Source organism: Habropoda laboriosa, unplaced genomic scaffold, assembly GCF_001263275.1.
Source record: "Habropoda laboriosa isolate 0110345459 unplaced genomic scaffold, ASM126327v1 scaffold65, whole genome shotgun sequence".
NCBI classification, from domain to species: domain Eukaryota; kingdom Metazoa; phylum Arthropoda; class Insecta; order Hymenoptera; family Apidae; genus Habropoda; species Habropoda laboriosa.
The window spans coordinates 554,185-566,052 of record NW_017100254.1 but is presented as its reverse complement, the minus strand read 5'-3'; the positions used below and the strand labels follow the sequence as shown (position 1 = coordinate 566,052).

Sequence of the window (11,868 nt, the reverse complement as noted above, 5' to 3'; positions counted from 1 at the left end):
TTATTAATAAATTTATATTTTTAGGAAAAAGTTAAAAATTCCAAAAATTTACTATGGAACAAGAACTCATAAGCAGATCGAACAAGTCGTGAGGGAATTGAAAAAGACCTGTTATAAGCACAAAAAGTAATAACTTTTTCTTTTCTTAATTACATAGAATGATTTTTTTTTAGGACAAACGATTATGTAGTAATTTTTCTAGAATGACTATTTTGAGCAGCAGGGAGCACACGTGTATCCAAGAGTCCACTAGGAATAAAACGGACCTTTGCAACGACCTACTGGATCCTACTAAGGTTTGCTCTCATTCATATTGCAAAACTAACTACTGTGTGATAGTTCGTCGAGTTTTTTTCAAGTAACTTTCTCCGGTGAAAACTTTCTTCAAGTTCTTTCAGAAAATTTTCCAGATTAAAAATGGATGAGAATTTTTTTATAGCGCCAATCGTGTCCTTTTTACAACGACAACAACAAGAAGACAATTTCCTCGTTTCCAGCTGTCGAAAATCGAGGATTAAATGCAGTATGGGACATCGAAGATCTAGTAGCCATAGGAAAGAACGAAGGATTATGTCCATACTTCGCTGCAAGAAGCTTAATGGAACACGCAGACATTATTTTCTGTCCTTATAATTACATCGTTGATCCTGACATTCGTGAAAGTGTGAGTTTCCATAGAGCAATCTAAAAAATTCGACATTTTTCATTTATCAAATATTTCATCAATGATATTTTCTGGCTTTTTTCAGATTCAGCTCGATTTGAAAGATCAAGTGATCATTTTGGACGAGGCTCACAACATAGAGGATATTTGTAGGGAAGTTGCGAGCGTGACTTTTCGTGAGGATCACCTCGCAAGTACTGCACACGAATGCGAGAGCCTTGCGAAAACGAGAGCCGCGGATTTTTCGGTTTATGATACTATCAAAGTGTATATCCAGAAATTGGTGAAATTTCTGAAGAACATTGGTCTTGAAAAACATGTAAGTTCATCGTTGTTTCCTAATATTTAATTTTTTTTTTTTCACTATTATTCATAGATTCGATATTTCACTGTACCATAAAAAAGTTGAGAATTCAAAGATAATGGATGTTTTCAGCGGGACTACAACAGCGATAATTTATCGAGCCCTTACTGGACTGGTGCAGAGCTTCAGGAATTATTCAATATGCACGAGCTCGGCGAATCCGCTTATTTGACGTTTCTGGCGGCTAGCAAAGCGGCGATCGCAGATTTGAAGAAGGCGAAAGAGGAGAATAAAATGTTTTTGAAAACGGTGAAACCGGTCATTTCTCCCAGCACCAAGATCGTCATCGAGCACCTAATGTTTGCCATACGAATGGTCACCTCTGAGCAGTACATGAACGACTATAGGGCTTGTGTGACTGAAACCACCGTGAAAGATTTCAAATACGTAAGTATAATTTTTTTTTTTAATTTTCTCTAAAACAGTTGAAGGAAATGTAAATCTTCTCAAATTTCAACTAACGACCAAAAATGTGGAATATTTTCTTAAAGTAATATAATATTTCCAGAAATTATTTTTCCCTAAAATTTTATCATTTTTTGTTACTTGACATTTCAGGCAACTGATAACACGTGGTATTCAGCGAAGAAACAAGAACACCGTGCAAGATCGCTGAAGTTATTATGCATGAATCCTGGTGTAATATTCTCACCGTTAGCAAATAACGCTCGCTCTATAATCCTCGCGTCCGGTACTCTGACTCCTGTATTGTCCTTCCAAAGCGAATTAAACACACCGTTCGTGCACGTGTTGAACACTGGACACGTGATACCAAAGGAGCAAGTTTATGCAACCTGTGTGCCAAAAGGGCCTAATGGAATCTATCTGAAGGCTAATTATCAGAACGTGAACAGTTGGGGCTTTCAGGTGAGTACTATGCCTGTATTTGCAAATTGTAGCTTTGTTCACTGTAAATATTGCTCTCCTCTCTATTGGTTTCAAATTGAACATTTAAAAATTATATTTTTTTTTGGAACACCCGGTATATGTATTATGGTTCCATATTTTTCATTAGGATGAACTAGGAAAAATGCTAGTAGATGTCTGCGAATCTGTGCCCCATGGAGTCCTCTGTTTCTTCTCCTCCTACAACGTGTTGCACACACAAATGGACAGATGGAAGAGCAATTTCATTTGGAACAGGATCGCCAGTGTCAAGCAAGTATTCATAGAACCACGTTACTCTGGTGATCTCACGGCAATTATGAAGGAATACCGTGAAGTGATAGAGGAAACCTCGTCTGGACCAAGAGGAAAAATCAATGGAGCTTTACTTCTGGCAGTTTTCAGAGGAAAGGTTGCTGAAGGAATTGATTTCAAGGATGATGAAGCTCGTTGTGTAGTCACTGTGTGTTTCCAGCATTTGAGTCGGTTAAAGTTCATTTACAAGTCATAGAGAAGCTTGAATTATTCTTTTACAGGTTGGTATACCATATGGAGTGAGGAAGGACCCGGTGATTGACATGAAATTGAAGTATAACGACATGAATGTCAAGAGAGGTCTATTGAGAGGCTCAGATTGGTACTCTATACAGGCATTCAGAGCTCTGAATCAAGCACTAGGACGTTGCTTGAGACACATTCACGATTGGGGAGCAGTGTTGCTGGTAGACGAAAGGTTCGTATGATTTAATAGAATGTAAATAGAATCTTTTGACTTGAAACGTTTGACGATATTGATTGGAATGTTCCTTAGGTTTCTGCAGTCAGAGAACAAAGAAAACCTCCCAAAATGGGTCAAAACGATGGTAATTTTTGTACATATTGTACATATTGATCGATGATATATATATATAGATACTAGTAGTTTTATTAAATGATTTATTTACAGTGGATCAGGCACAACGAGTACAACTTAAGGGAGGATCTTCGGAAGTTTGTGGCGAAGCAGAAGGCAAAAGGAAGGAAAGAATAAAGTGACTTAATTTAGGGAGTATAGTTATATTTAAAGACTGTTTGCATATGATGAATTCTCGTGGTGTTCAGGAGATTATTAACAAGTGAAAAGGATATTTAACCCTTTTCAGTTTAAGTCTTTCAGCTTTATGATGAAGACATTGAATGGAATGAATTTACCAACACATAAATACATCTGATCTTTCTTTTAATTCAAAAAAAAAAAAACATTTTACATGTCTTGAATAAGTAATATACAGGTTAATAAAAAAGGGAGAGGTGCTTAATTTTACTACAGATTGAGTGTGTCCCTTTTTTGTAGCATTCTGAGATGTTTCTTCTTTATTTTCCTCAGTTTTGAAGTATTGGTAATCTTACAATTTCACTCTTCCTCTGATTCTTTGCCGCACGCTGCAAATTTTGTCTCCTCCTCTCTTTTTTTGCTTCCTTCTGGGCTTCTTTTTCAGCTTTTATCGCTCTAGACATTTCCTTAACGCGCTTTAAATCTTCCCTTAATTTTTGTTTCTTGTCGAATGTCGAATGTATGCTGCGTGTTTTGATGGTCGATGAAAACCTTTTTTTTTTTTTTCCAAAATAGAGAACCAAAAAGTTAACCTCAAACATTGACTACCCGCAATAACATTTTAAATATATAATTTTTTTACGTACCTTTTTCTTTCCTCCTTCCATATCCTTCCAGATTTTGGTTTACCTCTAGGAATTTGTTGTTCTAATGACTTTTCCTTCTTAACTCTGACTTTCTTCGATGTAGAGTTGGAAGCGTCAGTATTATTCGTGTCATTATTTTCCGACGTATTATTGAGTATATCTTCCGCCCTTGTTATGTTTTCGTCAGTCGACATTTCATTAATAGTTTTTATTTTAACAATAACGAGTTTCTTGTATGTAAACAATTAATAGAGGTTAAGCATTCACGTGGATACAGAAGCCATATTGAAAATTATCTCTTTACACTGGAGCTATCTATCAAGAGATCCAGGAAACCTTTAGCCAAAGTTTCTTTATCTTAAATAATTTAAATAATTAAATTCTATTTGCCATTTAATTATGTTTTCTCTTAAATATAAATTTAGTAGAATTTACTGTGAATATTTTTATATATATTTATGAACAGGTTATAGAGATTCTTTCCGCTCATTTTAATTGTCCTTTCCGTTGTTAGATGTCACGATAATCATTTTATGCGCGTGTTTTTATTATTATCCAGTTATTTACTGTAAACATTTATTTATTTAAAATGGAATCTCTTCAGGAGATATGTCAATACTTAAACTCAGACACTCGATTAGATGTGAAAGCTATTGCTTTGGAACATGTACTCAGTGAGTAATTATACTTGAAGAATAATTCCTAACCTCTTATTCTTAATCTTTATCACAATCAATATTGAATATTAGGTGTAACTGGGACTTCAGAAGGACGAGAGTTATTATTAAAACTTCCTGATTTATTGTTACAATTAATTGCTCTAACCCAAGATTCCTCTGTAGCAATTTCTAATGATGCAGCTATGGCTTTGATAAACATAACTGCAGATGAGGCAGGAAGCAATGCTTTTTTATTGATTTCAGAAGCACAGCCCAACAATGGAAAATATAACTACAATTTAATACATGTTTGTATTAGGTAGACACATTGCTGAGTAATTATCATAATCTACTTCTTCATTTCTTAATTCATTCTTATTTTTCTCAGATTTATAATGGATAAAGAAAGTGTTCTAGCAGACCCATGCTGCATGATACTTTCCAATATCACCAGACCATTGCATTTAGTGGATAGAGTTGTAATACTCATTGAGAAAAGTGGCTATACATGGGACAGTATTGTGGCAGCATTCACTGCTAAACAATATAACAATACTGGTGCCAAGTTGCACTATTTGGGTCCTGTTTTCAGCAATCTCAGTCAATCTCCACATGTAAGAAGGTGAATTATCAATTGATATCTTTAATTTAGGTTTTATTACAAACTTGTATTTTTTTCTTACAAGTTTAATGTACACTTGAATATAGGTATTTAATGGATAGAGACCGTAGTGTTATCCAGAGACTGCTTCCATTCACAGAGTATACAGATAGTTTAATAAGACGTGGTGGTATAGTTGGTACATTAAAAAATTGTTGCTTCGATGTAGAGGATCATGAATGGTTATTAAGCCCTGAAGTGGACATTTTATCTTGTCTTTTATTGCCTCTGGCTGGGCCAGAAGAATTTGACGATGAAGACAATGATAAATTACCAATTAGTTTGCAATATTTACCAGAAACAAAACAGAGAGAGCCAGATTTAGACATTAGGTGAACAAATGTCTTTATACAGAGGTGAACAATGTTTTCAAACAGGAATTTTATCTTTCAATTATTTTAGAATCATATTACTAGAAGCTCTGGCTCAACTTTGTGCAACAAAAAAGGGTAGAGAAATATTGAGAGAGAAAAATACCTATGTAATACTGAGAGAGTACCACAAATGGGAGAAAAATAAAAATGCACTATTAGCCTGTGAAAATGTTGTGGATATTTTAATTAGGTACAGGATACCTGTTTTTATGACCTTCTAAAATTCATAATTTTATTATCTAATATTTTGTACGTATATATTACGCAAATTTCAGGACTGAAGAAGAGATAGGTTTGGATAATCTAAAGAACGTGGAGGTCCCCTCAGAGTATACCGAGAAATTCCACAAAATGGATCAAGACTTTATTAATAGTACATGATAAAGTGTCATTACAATAATAAGGAATGTTTCATTACCTCATACACATTGCATACAATGTACATAACTCTAATAAAATAACAATCTACTTCGTGTAAAGACAAGACTGCGCGTAGATGACGATATTGCACTGTTCCCTTCTTCGAGTAGTTTAATCTATCTTTAGTTAAGTTATCAGGTCCAGTATAGCAACAGAGGAATAACAAAATATTGATTTAAAAAAATGTAAAACCAACAACTGATCACATTCAACCACGAATCCTGCAAATTGAAACAATGATGCTACATTTTTTTTCTTCGTCAAAATTACGATTTTTTAAGAATTCGATAGACCTAAATAGATCAACTTTGATCTTTGAGTGATTATGAAGAAAGGTGAATCATACAAATGATGAATACAAGTACATGTAAAGTACTTATACGCATGTCCCTAAAGTAACGGAGCAAATTTTTTTTTTTTTCGTTTTTACTTTCTCCATAATATCTCAGGTGCGAACAGTGTATCGTTAATTTTAGCTCGCTCGACTCAGAGCCACTTTTGCTGAGATCAAGTCTCGCAGAAATGAGAGTATGGTACCGTTATGGGTAGGACTGGTACATTTCTGACACATTTCTGCGAAGCATGGAGAGAACAGTACCGTTATTAATTAATACTCGTGTATATGCACACGGTGTGTGTGTGCGCGCGCTCGCGCGCGTGTGTGTGTGTGTGAATATGTCAATGAGTTTATGCTTATACCAATTGAAGGCTCGACAAATTAAAATTGAATATCGATACATGATTTTTTAATCTTTTTCCTCTATGAAAAAATTCTTACGATAAAAATAGAAACTTTACTATTATCACTAGCATTCATGCAATCGTAAAAAATAGTTCACTCGTGTTAAACGTGTCCAATGGTATTTACACCTCTCTGCTAGATGATGTTGCTTTTTTAATAATAATTCTTTTTTTCATGTACGTATAAGAACCCACAAAATCTAACAAAAAAATTCCAGCGAAACATTGATTAATTTTCGTATACATTTTTCATGCTCTTTGGCACCTTATTTTTCCTTGAAGGTCATTGTAATGTCGTTTAAACATTTTTATGTAAAAAAGTTTAATAATTGTAGAATTTTTTCATCAGATCAAAGTGGTAGGGAAAATTGTTTAAGGAGTATGAACGATCATGGTAAATATCCTAGTCCAGCCTCCAAACTAATGGAACTTCTGATGCTGGAGGCGTTGCTGGCTCGTCTGCTAATCCTGTTCGCGTCAGCCCCAAAGATGGCGGCGATTTCTGCGCTCTTTTTTATCGAGAGTGCTTCGTGATGTCCTCCTGACCTATTGGAACAATGAGAGAGACACTTCTTGTCCCTGTCCGCGCCGCCAACGTATACCAAACGACCCTGAGTATCCCTGGCACTGACAACTAGCACCTTCTCGCTGTCTGAAGACTGCTGAGACTTCCGGCCCGGATTGAATAGGTCGTAATCCAGGGCGAGGTTGTTCGAACTGCCGTAGCTTGACGATGACTGCTTCTAGAAATGACCGAAAGTAACAAGAATTTCATTTATTCCTTTCAAATGAGTATGTATTGAGAATACTTCATTATATAAAAAAACATCTTCATGAAATACAGAAAAAGAAGCAATCGTAAAATATGAAGAAAAATTGCTTTCTTTGCCTGCTATAGCCTATATCGAATTATACATAGAAGTGCTTAAGGTCGCTCTCCTCACCACAAACGTACCATGATTCATCCCTATAGTTTCACTCTCAGTGATCTCTGTATCCTGTTAATACAGAAATCGCACGAAAAATGCAAATTATTGTGGGGTACTGAAAAATTGTATTCAGTCACCTCTTCAAAAAACAAAGATATGGATTTTTCTATGTGCATGGGTAACGTGACTCACCGACGATTTGTTAGTTTATTTACAATAGTCAAGTTACCTTGAGTACATCCAAACCTTGGGAAGGCGTTCGACTTCTGCCGGTTTTCGTCGCTCGAGTTCTGTCCGGGCTTCCGGCTCTGCTAAGAGTACCCTCAGAGGGCACTATGCCTCTTTGTCTCAGTTGTTCCAGTATCGTGGGTCGAATAGGTTGTCGAGCACAGTAACATTTGTTACTCTCTGAGCAGCTGTCTGTGTCACAAGCGCAGACCACTGTGTTTGGTGGCACCTGCGGCGTAGCTGGGATCCTCCTGGACAAAGAGCAGTAACACTTCTCCGCTGACACACAAGTACAGGACTCGGAGTCGTAGCTGCACTCACTGCAGCTCACGTACCCGCTGCTGCTCCTGTTGGCGGCTGCTCCTGCGTTTTTACTTAGTCTTCTGCCTGAAGAGATTGTGCATAATTTCATTCATTTATTTGTGAGATTTAAAAATATTTAATAAAAATACAGTATATGTAGAATATCCACTTACAAGTGTCACTATCTTCCGAAGTAGTGTGACAAGCGCCATTCTTGCTCGTCCTCCAGGAGGATTTCCTCTTCCCCAGCCTATTAGACAGCACACGGTTCCTGTGATTGTTCCTGGCATCGCAGGAAGAACTGCTGCCAAAACTGTCGTTCAATCTTCTCGCTGGGAAGATCACGGAAGTGAACTCTGTAGGTCCTCCCTTCAGCCTGGACACCGACCTCTTGATAGCCCTTCCAAGCAGACAGGTTCGACGACTGGATCGTCTTCGTTGTGGCCTTCGACGTCTCCTCATTATGCTGGCTGATCTCTGATAGAGCTCATCCTGTGTCAGTGTGGCTGCTAGTTTCAGCAAGAATTCTTTGTACAAGGGTTTCAGGTCGTTGAAGGACATCCCTTCAGGATCTGAATAATATAGTAAAAAGCTGTTCAATCTTCAAATAAATTATAATACTAATTATATTGAGAAAAATGTACAACAGGAAAAAATATGAATTTTTCTACTGGAAGATAATTGCAGCTACTCACCAATAATAGCAGCCAAGATATCATCGACACTGGTCAGACCTTCCTGGTTTCTAAATTCATCAAACAGCTCAGTAAATCCTAGAGGAGTGCCACCCTTGATGCTATTAGGCCTCCTAGCACTTCCAGGGTTTAAAAAGCTTCCTCTTCTAGGTAGCTCAACCCTGGTCATCAGATCACCTCTATCCACATCAATATCACTCTGGGATCTCTTCAATCTAGTCTCCTGAAGGATCTTCATAGCATCCTCAGACTTGCTGACAGGAGGTTCACTGCCAGCCCTGCTTCTCTTTCTCACTCTGGGCTGACTGTACTCTGGTATGTCCAAATTGGACGTCGAATCGCTCAGTTGCTTCTTCAAAGGCTTATCCATGGTAACCACTCTGCTCACTCTTTTCCCAGAAGATGGCTTCTCTTGGTCCCTTGATCTCCTTCTCTCCACAGACACAGACTCTCCACAGTTCTCTTGAGTCACCTGATAGAGATCGCTTCTAGAGGATCTACCAAAATAAATATCCTCCTGAGAACTTCTTATCTTTCCCTTCTCCATTCTACTGCTTCTTCCACTGTAGATTTCTTCCTGAGCAAAACTATAGATTTTGTCAGCATCCTTAAAATGCTCCTCATAGAGTCTCTCCTTGCTGCCCCTCTTATTAGCTCGTTCGTACAACAAATTCTCCTCACTCTTACAGCATGTCTTCTCTACTCTGTCATAGATCAGCGTCTCTGGCCTTGAAGAATACATATCCTGTCGCTTCAGCACATCTTTGAGTGAATTCAAGTCGTAAGATCCGTAATTTTTCTCGCAAACCTTGACGTCCTCAAGCTCTTTAACTGGACTTTGCTTGCCTGGAGTCTCATTTTTCTCAGCTCTGTTGAATACAGGAAGCTTTTCGTACCTATTGGACACTGTCTCGTAGAATCCATTAACCCCAACGTCGTAGATCTTCCCTGTAGAACTGTTAGAATTCGCCACTTCGATATTTTCCAGGACACTAAGGTCCTTTTTACTTCCAAACGTCGTATTCTTCGAATTTTGACGTTCTTCCTCCTTGGAGACCTTCAAGTCGAAGTTCTTCTGGATGGAACAGAAGCTCTGAAGCACTGGACTCGTTTTTTCCTTTGGAGGTGGCTCTTTTCTTCTTCCTCGAGCCTCCAGAATGTCTTCAGCCTTCACGTCAGAGTTCTTCTTCTTTCTTCTGGGGACTTTCAATAATTCTGCTGATTTTACAGTCTCTTCTTCTGTCACAGAACTGCAGACAGACGTCTTCTTGGTACGTGGAGGCCTTACAGGATGAGAAGGAGTGGATATGGCTACCTCAGCTTGGAGTATGTTCATTCTGGCGCCCATTCTGCTGCTTGGACTGGCTTCTCTGACGCTGGAAGCTACCGAGGCCAAGCTCATGCAACCCACGCCATTAGCCTGCCTTGGTCGACGTCTATTCGCGTCAAGATCGGCTAGAAGTGCTCTGTAGAGGGTTGCTGCGGCTGCCACTGCGTCCTCTTCGGTTTCACAGGCGAAGGCGTGGCATTCGAGCACTCTATTGGCCCCTGGTCGTCGCATTACTACAGCGAATATTGGTGGATAATGGTCCGCGGTCGTTTTCAGACCTCGCATAGTCCTGGAGAAAAGTTCACTTTGTTCAAATTATTTTGTTTATGGTAAGTTAAGTAGCTTTCACTTTTTACATTGGTGGAATTGGTTTTTGTGATTTATACCGATAGTGGAGAATAGAAAAAACAGATTGAGATAGAAAGTAGTAGTGGTGGGGGTGTGCAGTTTGGTGACCTTGAGAGACGGTATAATTTCTAACAGACTGTAGAAAAATAGAAACGTTTTTATAATGTCCTGCTAATTCTAACAAATGGAAAAACTTTATGCAAACATATATGTGTAATACATTGTTCAAACAAAAATGTTCGAAATGATCTCTTTCAATAAGAAGAATGATCTTGTTTCCTTTATTTTCCAAGTGAGAATTTTTATCTTTAACATAGAAAAAAGCCATTACAGAAGCACATTCTTTTGCTTAAAAAGTTTCAAATGAACATCCCACGAACATACTGCACATACCTTGAAAATTCTGAATTTTCTTCAACTCCTTCCCTCTTCAACAATTCATCGACTAATTAAAGAACGAACGAAACAAACGACGTTCCATGAGCACACCACACATATTTTCAAAATTCTAAAACTTTTCGAACTCCCTCTTCAACATGCTCTTCAACGATTCATCTACCTGTCCCACACTTACGTACAAACAGAAATTACCCACCAAAATTGCTCACCAGAATTACACCAATCACCATTACGTGAATCCCCTCGAAGTGAACGCTTAATGGTCTCCAGCCTCGACGAGACTAATTGCAACGACACGAAACCATTAATTTCACCACGAGGCGCTTTCCATCGCGTTTGCTCACCTGTACAGGTCCGCGTGCCTCTCCTCGCCTGCCTGGCTTTGCTCGTGATCGCCTACCAACGGCAAGAAAGCGTGATGCAGCTCTCCAGACGGCATCCTCTTGCTGCGCAGCCTCAGAGCGCTCCACACCGCGATTCTACGGAAGGGGCTGTTCTTCTCCGTTGCATCTGACGTGCGAAATGTCAATCCACGCCTTGAAACCTCGAGTTCCGCTCTCACGGAACCTTCTATCCGCTCCAAAAGCTGACGAAGAGGCTCTTGAAGGCCTCTGACACTCGCCACACGACCTCCGACTGGAGCTGCCCCCATGTATTTCACCTGAGTTTTGAAAACGATGGGATTTACATTTTTTTGAAAGAGAAATAAGGTATTTTTGGGAGGAAAAAATTGAGAGAAAAACAGTGACTTTTGAGGAATCCAAGGAGCCTATATTTTCTGACTGAGAAAAATAGTACAGTGGGTAGTACAATTTATGATTTTTAAAGAATCTGGGGAACCTGTGTTCCCTAAGTGAGAGAAAAATAGTAGAGTGAGCATAATTTGTGACTTTTGAGGAATCCAAGGGACCTATATTTTCTGATTGAGAGAAATAGTACAGTGGGTAGTATAATTTATGATTTTTAAAGAATCTGGGGAACCTGTGTTCTCTAAGTGAGAGAAAAATAGTAGAGTGAGCATAATTTGTGACTTTTGAGGAATCCAAGGGACCTATATTTTCTGATTGAGAGAAATAGTACAGTGGGTAGTATAATTTATGATTTTTAAAGAATCTGGGGAACCTGTGTTCTCTAAGTGAGAGAAAAATAGTAGAGTGAGCATAATTTGTGACTTTTGAGGAATCCAAG

At 38.3% G+C, this 11,868-nt stretch overlaps 4 protein-coding genes across 4 annotated transcripts in view; 2 read left to right on the top strand and 2 right to left on the bottom strand.

Annotated features, from left to right (window-relative positions):
- The window catches only part of LOC108572210 (Fanconi anemia group J protein-like), an 84,648-nt gene extending 81,705 nt beyond the window's left edge, over positions 1–2,943 (top strand). The window contains exons 4-13 of the mRNA XM_017934410.1: positions 32–126; positions 203–296; positions 440–664; positions 750–983; positions 1,101–1,415; positions 1,587–1,895; positions 2,044–2,376; positions 2,450–2,646; positions 2,725–2,776; positions 2,860–2,943. Coding sequence (XP_017789899.1) covers positions 32–126; positions 203–296; positions 440–664; positions 750–983; positions 1,101–1,415; positions 1,587–1,895; positions 2,044–2,376; positions 2,450–2,646; positions 2,725–2,776; positions 2,860–2,943 — 1,938 coding nt within the window. The remainder of the gene's footprint in view (positions 1–31; positions 127–202; positions 297–439; positions 665–749; positions 984–1,100; positions 1,416–1,586; positions 1,896–2,043; positions 2,377–2,449; positions 2,647–2,724; positions 2,777–2,859) is intronic.
- Positions 2,944–3,208: 265 nt separating this feature from the next.
- Positions 3,209–3,787, bottom strand: LOC108572453 (coiled-coil domain-containing protein 86-like). The gene is made up of 2 exons (XM_017934692.1): positions 3,594–3,787; positions 3,209–3,498 (listed from the first exon to the last, which is right to left on the bottom strand). Exons 1-2 carry the CDS (start codon positions 3,785–3,787, stop codon positions 3,276–3,278), a joined length of 417 nt encoding a protein of 138 aa, XP_017790181.1. The 3' UTR covers positions 3,209–3,275.
- Positions 3,788–4,120: 333 nt separating this feature from the next.
- LOC108572449 (protein HGH1 homolog) lies at positions 4,121–5,668 on the top strand. Its single transcript, XM_017934689.1, has 6 exons — positions 4,121–4,267; positions 4,343–4,571; positions 4,641–4,874; positions 4,961–5,245; positions 5,316–5,477; positions 5,563–5,668. Exons 1-6 carry the CDS (start codon positions 4,183–4,185, stop codon positions 5,666–5,668), a joined length of 1,101 nt encoding a protein of 366 aa, XP_017790178.1. The 5' UTR covers positions 4,121–4,182.
- A 1,169-nt stretch (positions 5,669–6,837) lies between these two features.
- LOC108572456 overlaps positions 6,838–11,868 on the bottom strand; it is a 10,710-nt gene continuing 5,679 nt past the window's right edge. The window contains exons 3-7 of the mRNA XM_017934696.1: positions 11,025–11,341; positions 8,604–10,222; positions 8,082–8,480; positions 7,607–7,992; positions 6,838–7,191 (exon numbers count right to left, since the gene is read on the bottom strand). Coding sequence (XP_017790185.1) covers positions 6,838–7,191; positions 7,607–7,992; positions 8,082–8,480; positions 8,604–10,222; positions 11,025–11,341 — 3,075 coding nt within the window. The remainder of the gene's footprint in view (positions 7,192–7,606; positions 7,993–8,081; positions 8,481–8,603; positions 10,223–11,024; positions 11,342–11,868) is intronic.

Excerpts from the sequence above, each read along its gene's own strand:
- LOC108572453 (XM_017934692.1), bottom strand. The coding sequence starts at position 3,787 with ATGTCGACTGACGAAAACATAACAAGGGCGGAAGATATACTCAATAAT. Across the intron at positions 3,499-3,593 it reads TGGAAGGAGGAAAGAAAAAG|GTTTTCATCGACCATCAAAA; the intron begins GTACGTAAAAAA and ends AAAAAAAAAAAG.
- LOC108572449 (XM_017934689.1), top strand. The coding sequence starts at position 4,183 with ATGGAATCTCTTCAGGAGATATGTCAATACTTAAACTCAGACACTCGA. Across the intron at positions 4,572-4,640 it reads TTAATACATGTTTGTATTAG|ATTTATAATGGATAAAGAAA; the intron begins GTAGACACATTG and ends TATTTTTCTCAG. Across the intron at positions 5,478-5,562 it reads GTTGTGGATATTTTAATTAG|GACTGAAGAAGAGATAGGTT; the intron begins GTACAGGATACC and ends CGCAAATTTCAG.